Source organism: Rhinolophus hipposideros (assembly GCF_964194185.1).
Source record: "Rhinolophus hipposideros genome assembly, chromosome: 7".
Lineage (NCBI taxonomy): Eukaryota > Metazoa > Chordata > Mammalia > Chiroptera > Rhinolophidae > Rhinolophus > Rhinolophus hipposideros.
In genome coordinates, this window is record NC_138053.1 from 88,052,764 (window position 1) to 88,066,848 (window position 14,085).

Sequence of the window (14,085 nt, forward strand, 5' to 3'; positions counted from 1 at the left end):
GAAAAAAAGAATATTCAGAACTCACACCAAAATATATCTACATATTTTAATATAAAAACACCATCCAAAGCTAAAAACATCATGTGATATTTGTTTATTATTAAAAAACAACTACAAAATAAACAGTAAACTTACGGCAGCAGAAGAAAAGCCTACCTGACGGCATCAATCGGCAGGCTAAATGCAGTTGTCTCCTCTACCAAAATGTATCCTCCTCATCTCACAATATATCGTGGTGCAAATATGCACACTTTAGTTGGTTTGGGAGAAGTCTTTTTATCACATAATTTTACATCAGGTCCTTACCTACTTCAGCCTTTAACAAACAATGTGTTTTACCATAAAGGATTTTCTTTTCAGTGATTCTTCACTACTACATTATTCAGATAGAATACCGTTTCATAGTCGATGACTATCAAAACAATAACTGTTCTCTCTAATAAATGCTCTAAAAAAAGGGAGGGAGCTAAGAAAACTCTCCTCTTAATTACAAAAGGGAGAATTAAGAATTAAGTTTCTTCAACAGTTTAGTGGTTATCCGAGGATGGGAGGGGCAGTGGTAGAAGAGAGTAAATGGGGTCAAATATATGGTGATGGAAGGACAAGTGACTGTAGGTGAACACATGATGAGCTATGTAGATGAGGTATTATAGAAATGTACATTTGAAACCTATGGAATTTTACTAACCGATGTCACTCCCATAAATGTAATATTAATTAAAACATTAAAGAAATCACAATAAAAATTAGAAATAATACAAACTAAATAAAACACCTTTATATGTATATTTCTAATTTAGATCACATTAAAATAGATACACTTTAGGATTAAAAACTAGAATGTAGGTATAAGGGTATAGCTTTAAATGAAAACTGAACTGAAAGAATTAAATCTCTTGTTTTAAATTTGAATTTGCCCTTACAAACCCAATTATAAAATTAATTTCAAAGAATTGAATACATGATGTCTAATTTTCTATGTCTCTTTCTCAAGCAAACACATAATTGGAGATACAATATATCACACACATATAATGTGTGTTTGTATAGATAGTATCTGTGGGTATTCATGTTTATGTGCGCGTGTTTATGTGTGTAATATGTGAAACTGCAGACTGGGTATTTTTTTTTATTTTTATTTTTAAATCCTGTTAAACCTCTTGAAAATGGGATAGCACTCTTACAATACATAACCTTTTTGTGAACTCCAGCAGAGTTCTCTCAGGGACTCTTTTGGCAACAGCAGACATGCTGACTGGATTATAAACTTATTCAAGATGAGTGTTTTGTTTGTTTTTTCAGAGAGTAATTACAGAGTGAAAATATTAGGGAAAGGCAAAAGAAAACATCATTCACCTGTATAACAAGGTTCTATGAGTCATGACTTCCATTAATCTTATTTAGATAAAAGTGTACTTTTTTCTGAATAATAGACTAACGATATGATTGAATTATACCATGAATAGTAATGGCAAAACTTTAGGCTGTTAGTCAAAGATTTCTAAATACATTTAGATCATACCCTTTAAAATATTTCCTGAGTGATCTTTATTCCCATAAAGAATACCAATTTTCATAAAATAACAGGTAAATGAAGGTTTGTGTATTATCATTATTTAAAGATGATAACACCTAATTATAGAGTGTTGGTTCTCAGTTATCAGAATTTTTAAAGGTAATTATTTATATGTCATTATAAAAAACCTGGAATATTTTTTTGTTGGAATTAGTATTTAGAGTAAGTTTGTCTGATATGGTTTGTTATTTTAGGATAATGTTATATATTTCCATCCACGTTTAAGCACACATTACAAAAAATGTGATAGGACATAAAAAATTATATTGAGGATTAAATTTACAAAGGTGCATGTGAATGTTACGTCTGTGTCAAACACAAATGTTAAAAAAAATATTTAAGCATTAAATTCATACTGTCCTCTTTACAACATGCTTTCTACTCTAGAACATTAGTCACAAAGATCTTGGTTTCTTTGAAGTTAATTCCTACCAACTATATTTTTTTATATTTTTAGTAATCTTTATTATCAGAGACACCCTAAGTTCATTGAATCCATCTACATTTATACTGGTATTTCTGTTTTTTGTTTGTTTTTTTTCAAATTCCCTCTTTTATCAATCCTATAATCCTTTCACTAGAATATCTCCTTTGCACCATATAATTTGTGTGTGTGTGTGTGTGTGTGTCTGTGTGTCTGTGTGCATACATACACACTCAGGTGTTTTATTTTACAAATTGCTGGCATTTATCTTATTAGAGAGGGTCTTTATTCAGTATTTTTATTCATTTATCTATCGAGAATACTTGGATTATTTCTATATCTTGGCCATTGTGAATAATGCTATAATAAACATGGGAATACAGAGATCCATTTGAGATCTTAATTTCAATTATTTGGGATATACCCAGAAGTGATATTGCTGGGTCATATGGTAGTTCTATTTTTAATTTTTGGAGGGACCTCCATGCTGTTTTTCCATAGCGGCTGAACCAATTTACATTCCCACCAGCAGTGCACAGGGTCTCCTTTGCTCTATATCTTGTCAATAGTTATTTCCTTTGTCTTTCGGGTGATATCCTTTCTGACAGATACGAGATATCTCATTGTTACTCTGATTTGCTTTCCCTGATGATTAGTGATGTTGAGCATATTTTCATGTATCTATGGCTATTTGGATGTCTTCTTTTGAAAAATATCTGTTCAGTTCCTCTGCCTATTTTTAAATCAGATTGTTCATTTGTTGGTGTTGTTGAGTTTTATAAATTTCTTATCAGATTTGTGATTTGCAAACATTTTCCCCATTGTATACGTTACCTTTCCATTGTGTTAATTGTCTCCTTTACAGAAATTTTTATTTTTTTCATTTAGTTTCTTTTAGGTTGATATAGTCCTACTCATCTATTTTTTTCAAGTTTTTAAAATATCATTTATTTTTTAAAAGTTAACATCTCAAAAACACAAGACCAAAGTCATAATCACAAGCAGTTTCATTTGTCATATCCTTCTAGATCCTCTGTATATATCTACACAACTAAGCTTCCATTTTTATGTAATTAAGATTGTACAATTAAGATTATACAAGATTATATGAAGATTTTTCACACATAATGAATATTTGCCATTTCAAAATCCCAAAGCTATATGAATATTTTGATAACCAATGACACACTCTACTGACTCAATCTGGGAGGAAAATATATATAATCCTGCCTTTCTTCATGACAAAAATTTCATAAAGGACAAAAATGGCAACAGGCCTCTATGATAGACATTGGCAGAGTTACAATTAAAATACTGCATTCCCTTCATGTTCAATTAAAAATGAGACATAAAGCAACAGAGTACACATTTATTTTGTTTTTGTTTCCTGTACTTTTGGTGTCATATCCAAAAAATCATCAGCAAGGCAAATGTCAAGAAAAAAAATTCCCTATGATTTCTTCTAGGAATTTTACATTTTCAAAGGTCTCAATTTAAGCTGTTAATTCATTTTGAGTTGATTTTTTTTTCTATAATGTAAAGTAGATGTCCAATTTCATCTCTTGCATGTGTAAAATCTACAATTTGATGAAGAAATCATCCTTTTCCCATTATTTGCTCTTGTTACCCTTTGTCAAAGATCAGCTCTCCTTGTATGCCTGGGTTTATTTCTGCACTCCCTGTTCCATTTCATTAGCCTGTGTGTCTATCTTTGTGCTGGAACCATACTGTTTTAATTACTGTAGCTTTTTATTATATTTTGAAGTCAGGAAGTATGAAGCCTCCAGCTTTATTCTTCTTTCTCAATACTTTATGCTTTGTCTATTCTGGGTCTTTTGTAGTTCCATACACATTTTAATATATTCCTATTTCTGTGAAATAAAATACCATTGAATGATAATTACTATAGCATTGTGTTGAATCTGTAGATTGTTTGGGGTAGTATGCACATTTTAACAATATAGAGTTTTCCAATCCAAATGGAAACACAGATGTCTTTCCATTTATTCATGTCTCCTTTAATTGCTTTCATCAGTGTTTTATAGTTTCCAGTACGGAGTGATTATGCCTCCCAGCTCAGTTTATTCATACATATTTTATTCTTTTTTATGCTACTGGAAATGGGATTGTTTCCTGAATTTCCGTTTTGGATGACATGTTGTTATAGTGTATTAAAAAACACAACTGATTTCTTCATGTTGATTTTTGCATTCTGCATGTTTGCCAAAATTGATTGTTCATTCTAATAGGTTTGTTATGTTTTGTTTGTGGAGTATTTAGGGTTTTCTACCTGTTCGTTCATGTCATCTGAAAACAGATGTAATTTTACTTCTCTCTTTCTGATTGGATTTCTTTTATTTTTTCTACCCAATTTCTCTGGCTAAAACTTCTGGTACTATGTTGAATAGAAATGGCAAAAATGGGTATTCTTGCCTTCTTCCAGATCTTAGAGGAAAACTTTTCAATTTCTCAACATTTAATATGATGTTAGCTGTGAGGTTATTATCTATGGCCTTTATTTTGTTGAGGTACTTTCTTTCTATACCTAGTTTGTTTGTGTATATACATATATACATACAATGGAACATTACTCAACATACAGAAACCAATTCTGTCATATGTGACATAGATGAAACTGAAGGATATTATGCTAAAAAAATAAGTCAGTTAAAGAAGGACAAATATCTGCATGATTTCACTTAGATAAGATACCTAAAACAGTCAAACTAACAGAAATATGGGTTCAATAGTGGTCGTCAAGGGCAGGATGTATAGGGGAAATGGGGATTTGTTCAAGGGATATAAAATTTCGGTTATGCTAAATCAATCAGTTCTAGAGATCGCTATACTGCAGAGTGCCAATAGTTAAAACACAGTGTTGTATGCTTCAAAATTTATTAATAGGGTAGATCTCATGTTAAGTGTTCTTATCACACATACGCACACACACACACACACACACACACACACACACACACACACACAAGAAACACAAGGAAACTTTGAGGGGTGTTGGATATGATGGTATCACCAGTGTTTGCATATATCAAAACTCATGAAACTGTACACACTAAATATGTACAGTCCGTGTTTCCCTGAAAATAAGATTTTAACGGACAGTCAGCTCTACTGTGTCTTTTGGAGCAAAAAATAGTATAAGACCCGGTATTATTTTATTATAAGACCGGGTATAATATAATATAATATAATATCCGGTCTTATATAATATGAGACCGGGTCTTATATTAATTTTTGCTCCAAAAGATGCATTAGAGCTGATTGTCTGGCTAAGTCCTATTTTCGGGGAAACGCAGGTTCTGTATATATCAAGTATACCTCAGTAAAACTTTTTTTTTTTTTTTTTTAAGGAGATCACCAAATTTATTCTACTAGAATTTACAGTATTTTTTTAAACTATCTGGCTGTTCATCAGGCTTTAGAAGTTCTATAAAAATATCATAAACTTATTTTGATTTATAAATAAATTGTGTCTGCTATTAGGTGTGTCTGCTATTAGGTGTGTCTGCTATTCTGGTGATTAGAAGACATTTTGAATACTTTGATAGTATACATTTATCAGTTTGAATAATTTTTGGCATTGTACTGTATTTATTATACACTTTTTAGAATATTCACTGTACATAGAATTTTTCTTTTGACTTGTATCATAGCATCTTCATTTTTATGTCTAATTACTATTTGCATGAATATTCCTTTTAAGACTTTATTTCTTAGAACAGTTTTACGTCTACAACAAAACTGAGAGGGAAGTAAAGGGATTCCCCATGTATCCTCTGCCTCTATACATACATAGCCTTCCCTGTACCAATATCAGTCACCAGAACTGTGCATTTATTTGTTTTAACCAAGGATGAACTTACATTGACACACAATAATCACCCAAAGGCATAGTTTAACTTAGTCTAAACTCTCGGTATTTTATATTTGATGGGTTTGGACAAATGTATAATGTATAATAACCACCATTACAGTATTACCGAGTATTTTCAATGTCCTAAAAATCCTCTCTACTCTCACTATTCATCTCTCCCCACCCCATCTCTGGCAGCCACTGATCTTTTTTATTGTCTCCATAGTTTTGCCTTTCAGAATTTCATATATTTGGAATTATGTAGTAGGTAGCTGTTTCAAATTGGCTTCTTTCATTTACTAATAGGTGTTTAAGTTTCTTCTATGTCTTTTCATGGCTTGAAAGCTCATTTCTTTTTAGCACTCAATATTCCATCGTCTAGATGTAGAATAGTTTATTTATGCATTCACCTCCTGAAGGACATCTTGGTGGCTACAAAGATTTGGTCATGAATTTCAAAGCTGCTATAAATATCCATGTGCAGGCTTTTATGTAGACAGATTTTTCAACTCTTTTGTGTAAATACCAAGAAGCATGATTACTGGATGGGAAGGTATCCTCTGGGAAGGATGAACTGAGAATTTGGTTATGGAAAATGGTTCACCTTGGATATCAGTTGTGATGACAATACTTTATTTCTTTATAAAAGAATATACGAAGATTAGGAGACATTCTGAATACTTTATCCTAAGAATAAACGTGGTATCATGTTTTTTATTTACTTGTTCAAATTTTTGTTTTGGTTTGGTTTTATTTTTCTCAAACGTTATACATTGTACCACAGGATGACTAGATCAAAAAGGGTCCACTGGATCTGGCAATTAACTGACAACTACAATGGAGCTGTATGTGAACGATCTGTTACTATATTCCAAACCAGTCCAAATTTAACAGTTTAAAACAACCAACATTTATTATCTAATCATTTCAAAATATCAGGAATCTCAGTTTCACTTAGCTAGGTGCCTCAGGTTCATTGTATCTCAGTATAGCTGGCAAGAGAGGCTCTGGTCTTATCCAAAGATTGTCTGGGAGCGAGGGCAGGATGGTTTCTGCTTTTAGCTTACTAACGTGATTGTTGTCAGATTTTAGTCACTTACCATTTGATCCACTCTGACACACACACACGAATCAATTTTTAATACTTACATATAGCACTTTATATCACACAAATGTATCTTTAGAAGCAAATTAGAATATTTCATACACTTGCCAGATACATTAACCTAAAAAAGTTAACATATCACAGCTAACAAAATAATGGCTCAGGGAAATTATTTTCAATGGGCTCTGCATTCACTTATCTATATTCTCTAATTATATCCATGTATAATATTAAATCACCATTAATTTAGTCTTGGTTGAAACTCTATTATAAAATTCTACATCCATTAGATTCCTGTTATTTCCATTACTATTTGATATTTGCTATAATAAAAGTCTTTAATAGGTAAGTGTCTAACTTGTCCATAGAACAATTGGTAATGACATGTTCACTATGTGTCCTAATATCTAATTCATAAGTTCCTATATGGGGAGGTCTATGAATTTAGAATCAGGACATATTTTGAAAATTTTATATTTTTCAGTGTAAACATTGTGTCAGGACATACTGAAAAATATATTTCTGCATGTAGGTAATGAGATATATAGAATCAAAAATGTTTTAATATTGTTGACTATAGGATATCTAGTGTCCAAATTAATGTTAATCACAAATACTACATTATCTTATGTAGTCATTATATTTACTTTCTCAGGCTTTAACTTGGTGATTATTTATTTATTTTTTAATTTTAATAGACATTTATATTTTACTTTAGATAAAACCACTTAAAATTATTTTTAGAAGCTGGCTGGGAATACATGGTAAATAAATGTATAAATACATTTACTGTCTCTCTTTTCATGGCTTATGTAGTTCAATATAAGCTATTGATCAAAGTAAAAATTGCATTCGCAGGTAGGCAAATTTTTCCGTTTTCACTTTGAATTCAAAGTTCTCACACTTTTATATTTTAACATCACACGCTATGTGGAGCAAGATTTAGAAATTACACTAATATTTGACTAAGCATTATGTTCATTTTTGCTCAACATAAGAATGCAAACTTGACCTCCCCCATCTATTTTTCTGTTTATGGATAAAGAGCTATAAAAATATTTTAATTCAAATATCTACACATTCTTTTCATGTAGGCTATTTTTTATACATGTTAAAGCTTACATAAATCTAGTTCTTCATTACTAGGTAGGATACTAATAATTAAAATTTGAAAATGACTCATTTTATACATTACTTAGTATATTGTTCATTTAAATATGTTGTGTAAATATTTTAATGTATTTTCTTGTAAGGTTATTATTTTATGAATATTATCATCATCAAACATTTACTGTTTTTCAGAGCACTATCAGCTGTATGTTCCTGAGTCAGCTCAAGTTGGTTCTGCTGTTGGGAAAATCAAGGCAAATGATGCAGACACTGGTTCAAATGCTGACATGACTTACTCCATTATTAGTGGTGATGGTATTGGGATATTCTCCATCTCCACCGACAAAGAGACCAGAGAAGGGATCCTTTCCTTAAAGAAGGTAAAATAAACATAATGTTAGTGATTTAGGCAAGTCACCCTTTTTTCCATGAATGGAAATTTGGCAGAGGTATGAATAATCCATAGTCAGGTCATTTGAATGCTAAAATATTTCCTGTTTAAGATGTATTTATATTTTAATTATGACTGTGTCTGATTCTTGGGATACTGTCTTCGGAATTATATTTTGTTATGTTGGGAAGGTCTTAGGTAGAATACATCATGAATTAGCTCCCTTATCTTGTTTTCAGATAATAGATATATCATTAAAGTCAGTTCTAATAATGCCATTACTCCATGTTTTAATAATCTAGTAACATTAAGAGACTCCTAAATAATGTAAAATTTTTCACCGTGTTAGCTAACCCTCTTTAGGAAACAGGTTTTTGCTTGATAATCTCCTATCCATCAAGACAGTTTTGGTGAAACCATTAATTTTATCCTCTATTCTTCCTTATTCCTAAGAATTTGTCATTTGACTGAATCTATCACTTTTGCTTTTTAAGAGCACATAATACTCATTGTAAAAATAAAGTGGAACTCACAAAATTACCAAAGAATGATTTAAATGGAACTTGTAATGCAGTGTTCTTGGTCTTTAAATGTTTCATGATTTCAGCTTGAAAATCTACTGATTTTCCGATCCCTAGGTCCTACTGTCACGTCGTTTGATTCAGAAACACTGGAGTTGGGCTGAGGAGCTGGCCTTTTAAACAAATACTCCAGATTATTCTACTGTAGAACATGCTCAGAACACAGGCTGAGACATTGTACCCTAATGTGCCACTGTAGATTTTGAAGTGAACCTGTCTATCTATCTATCTATCTATCTATCTATCTATCTATCTATCTATCTATCTATCATTTATCTATCATCTATCTACCTATCATCTATTTTGTATATATTTTTCTATTTACACTGTATAAAATCTTCCTCATTCTTCTAACAATCATTGTTTTATTTTGATTTAAAATTGATGATTAACTTGTCTCCTGGATGCTACACAAGGTGCCTATAAAGTAGAACTTAAAATTTGTAAATACTTACAGAGCACCAGTCATCATTGGTCTATGTAAAATATTCATATCTTCCCCTAAATTATCTTTTCTTTTTATTATTTCATTCCTGACATTGTCAGACCTGGGTCAAAAATATGATGACAAAAAAAATCAATTTTCATATATTTATTTAACAAATATATTTATTCTATTTTTATTTATTTATTTATTTTTCTTTTAGTTTTATTTTATTTTATTTTATTTTTTACATCCCTCACTATATATGTATATATATATATATATATGTATATATATATGTATGTATGTATGTATGTATGTATATATATATACATACATATATATATATGTATGTATATAATATATATACATATATATGTATGTATATATATATATACATACATATATATATATATAAATATTTTTTATTTATTTATTTTTTGAGTACCTCTTATGTGTCAGTTACTATGCAAGGGTGAGCAGAGTTAGATTTCATCTGTGTCTGCACAGATCTTCCAATTTATGGAAGTAGGCAGACGTTAATATCACATACATTCCTAGATCAATAATAAAAATGTTTCTTTGAAGGGGAGTTATACAAAGCTATTTGGGAAGAAAATCTAGAATGGGTGAGCCTGTCTGATATTCAGCATGGATAAACAGAGAATTGAGAGAAACTTAAGAGTTATAGGAAGAGATATAAGGATGAGCATTCCAGAAGGAGGAAAGAAAACACAAGAGTCTAAGGTGGGTGGAACATGGCTCATTAAGGAATCAGACGATATTGTTGATTCTGGAGAAGAGAGATATTGTTGATTCTGGAGCAGAAGGATTAAGTCAGTGGGTACTAGGTAAATGGGGCCCTGCTAATTTTTACCCAATGGACAGCCATTGAAGGTATCTAAGCAGTAACTGACTATGTCTCATTTTCTGTCAATACCGGGGATTGCCAAAAAAATGTATACACATTTTCAGAAATGTTATCAATGTATTACTTTTTGAAGTTGAATTGAATTACATACTAGCAATGTGTAGTATGACATTCGCTCAAAAGATGGTGTTAATCAAATGAATGCTAGCATCACTCACTGTATTACAATTTTAATACAATTTTTTCCTTTCTTAAAATGTATCCTTTTTTTTGGCACCCCCGGTAGTCTTTGCTACAATGAGGAGAACAAATTCAGTGTGGTGGAGAGAAAATGTGAATCAAGGTCATGAAGAAAAAAGGAGAAACATACCATCCTCTTTGGGAAGGTTGGCAGGAAAGCGAGAGAGAAAGGTTAAGAAGCACATAAATGAGAACAGGATAAAATGAAGATTTTAATTGTAAGCTGGAAGACTGCACATGTGTTTCTATGCAGACACGTAAAAGGTCAATAGAAACAAGAAACTGAGGATACTAAAGAGAAGGTAATTGATTTTAAAAGCTGCAGTAAGATAGAAGTGGCCATGTATAAGATCTTGATCACAGGTGGAAAGAAACAACCCATGATAGTATGCCTCCTTCCATGAGATAATCAAGCAGGAGGGCAAAGAAAATGGGTGCAGATAAGTACGCAGTGATCTACCCTGAGTGTGCACGTGTGTGAGTGTAGCAACGCCCTTGCCTACTGAACATTATTGTCTTTATAATGTAGGAAGTAACATCATATTTCCAAAAAAATGAGGGTGACGGTGAGTGGTTTGAATATACACATGATCTGAAATACAAATATATATTGTGGCATTAAGGACAATGAGGTTTTTACCACCCTCCCTGCTTGGCTTCAATTAATTTGATTTCTTTTTATTAAAAAATGACAGGAAATTAGTATATGTGTATATTTGTGTACACATAAAATCAATTAAAATTATTCATTCTACATTGCACATATATACAAAATAGGTGTTTTCAAGATAAATATTGTTTTAATTGTGTAAAGGACAGTGATGGTATACTAAAAATAATCTTGATAATTGAGTTCATTCTCATTCACTTTTTTACCTGAATTTATTTATTTATTTATTGATTGATTGATTGATTGATTTGTAAGAGTTTTATTAAAATATAGCCAACACTCAATATTGTATTAGTTTCAGGTTTATACCATATATATTTAACATTTATATACCTAAAAAGTGATCACCATGATAAGTCCAGCAACCGTCTGACACTGTACCATGCTATCACAATATTATTGACTATATCCCCTGTGTTGTACATTACCTCCCCACGACTTACTTGTTTCATACCTGGAAATTTGAACCTCTTATTCCCCTTCACCTTCTCCCCCCTTTTTATTTTTTTTCATTTACAGTTGACATTCAGTATTATTTTATATTAATTTCAGGTGTATAACATAGTAGTTAGGCATTCGTATAATTTATGAAGTGATTCCCCTGACTAGTCTAGTACCCACCTGGCACAATGCATAGTGTCGAGTATATTATTGACTGTATTTCCTATACTTTACTTTACATTCCAGGGACTACTTTGTAATTACCAATTTGTACTTTTTTTTCAACATTTTTTTATTACTTTCAGGTGTACAAAACAATGCAATAGTTAAACATTTATCATTTGTATCCCTCACATAGCGATAACGACCCCCATCCACTACCCCTCTGACATCACACACAGCCATCATATTTCCGCTGTCTCTATTACTAATGCTGTACTCCGCTTCTTCTAACCATATATATGTGTGTGTGTGTATATATATACACACACACACATACATACAGATATATGTATATATATAAAATTTTATTTGACATTCATTATTGTTTAGCTTCAGCTTCAGGTGCACTGCGCAGTGATCAGGCATCTACATCATCCCTGAGGTGGTCTTCCTAATGAAACAAATGTCCATTGGATACCCTACAAAATTTGTACTTCTTAACCACTTCACCTTTTTCACCCTACTCCCCAGCCCCCTCCCATCTATCACCCAAATAAATCTATTACCCTTCTGACACCATACATAGTTACTTCAATATTATCGACTATATTCCTTAAGGTATACCCTACATCCCCATGACTACTGTGTAACAACCAATTTATACTCTTAAGCCCTTCCCCTTTTTTCACCCACACACCAAACCCGCTCTCATCTGGCAACCACCAAAATGTTTTCTGTATCTGTGAGTTTGTTTCTTTGTTTGTTTTGTTCTTTAGATTCTACATATAAGCAAGATCAGATTGCATCTTTCTTTCACTGTCAGAGGCTCCACTCAGCACAATACCCTCCAGGTCCATCCATGCTACTGCAGATGCCTGAATTCCTTTTTAATGCAGTCTAGACGTCTGCTAAAATGCATTAATGATTGCATTTGTCTAATTTTTTGATTCTTCAGATTAAGATTATCAATCTCAGAGTTACTTCATTGCTATATGTTTTATGTTGTAAATGATAGCAACTTAAAAACAGAACTGTATAACTCAGTGGATTTTAACCTTTAAGAGGTACTGATTCAGATGGCAGGAAATGGATAAAAGTCCTTTAAAACCCGTTCCTCATTTCATCTCTAAAGCAGCTTACTTTAGCCAGCGAGGCAGAACAGCTAATCTTCCCAAAGATCAAAATCAGCTGTGCTCTGTAAATCAGTTTGCAGGAGCGTCTGCACATCCCTGTCCATATCGTTCCTTCATCAGAAAATTGCCCAGTGAAATTTACCAGTCCATGATATGGTACCTTGTAAATACACTTTGATAACTTTCATTCATTGTTTAATGGAGTCTGGCTGGGTGGAAAGGGGAAAGCAGATAAGGATACATGCAAGTGGATGCGCTCTTTCTTCTGATAGAAACCTCTGGCAAGGGATGTGCTTCTTTTACAGCAGTCTTTTTTAGAATCTCTTTTTGTGGTCTCTATATCAATTTGTGTTCTCTTTAACAGTTGTTCCATTTTTTTTTCCTTTGAATTCAAGGCTCCAACGCTATTTGCTTTCCTGATTTTGGGCAATAACCTTCGTAGTATAACTTTTCTTTTTCAAGCCTATTTAAGTACATATGCAATGCCTATTAAGTTAAGCCCTCCCCCCCAAAAAAAAAAATCTTCAACTTATCTTCAAATCATGAAGGGTAGTAGAAAACATATTTACTGTCAGTTGAAGTATAAAATCTGGTCATGAGGTTTAAATGTTCTATCATCTTATCTCAAGAATTAAGCTTCAGTTTTCTTATTTAAGTACTTTACAAGGTGGTTATTAAAAATAAAATAAGCTGAAAATAGTGCTCTGAACGGTGTTTTGCTAACTAAAATAATGCCTCAATATCCACTTTTCTGTTTTTCTTCCTCTATTTACACCGAATTTTAATTATACTTTCCACACCATTCTATGTGGTGATTTTGCCGCCCGCCTTTATTCCATGTTAACCAATTTACACAAAGAATGAAGTATCCTGTGTACATTATATTACAGCACATGTTTTGTTGCCGCCTCCTTCCCCTTCCTTCTTCTGTAAACTATATTTTTTTCAAAGTTCAAGTTTAATATTGTCTTTGTAGTGCAACATTTTCAGGTATATTTCAGTCACAAATATTTTTCTTTGGATTATCTTTTAGGCTTTACATACCATAGTAGGCATTTCACCAATTTCTTACTGTAGAAAATACAG

At 32.0% G+C, this 14,085-nt stretch overlaps 1 protein-coding gene across 3 annotated transcripts in view; it reads left to right on the plus strand.

Moving 5' to 3' along the window:
• Window positions 1-14,085, plus strand: part of CDH18 (cadherin 18) — an 870,012-nt gene that overhangs the window by 778,876 nt on the left and 77,051 nt on the right. For all 3 annotated transcript variants that reach the window (XM_081054270.1, XM_081054271.1, XM_081054269.1), the window contains one exon: window positions 8,279-8,466. In XM_081054270.1, the coding sequence (XP_080910396.1) occupies window positions 8,279-8,466 (188 nt within the window). The remainder of the gene's footprint in view (window positions 1-8,278; window positions 8,467-14,085) is intronic.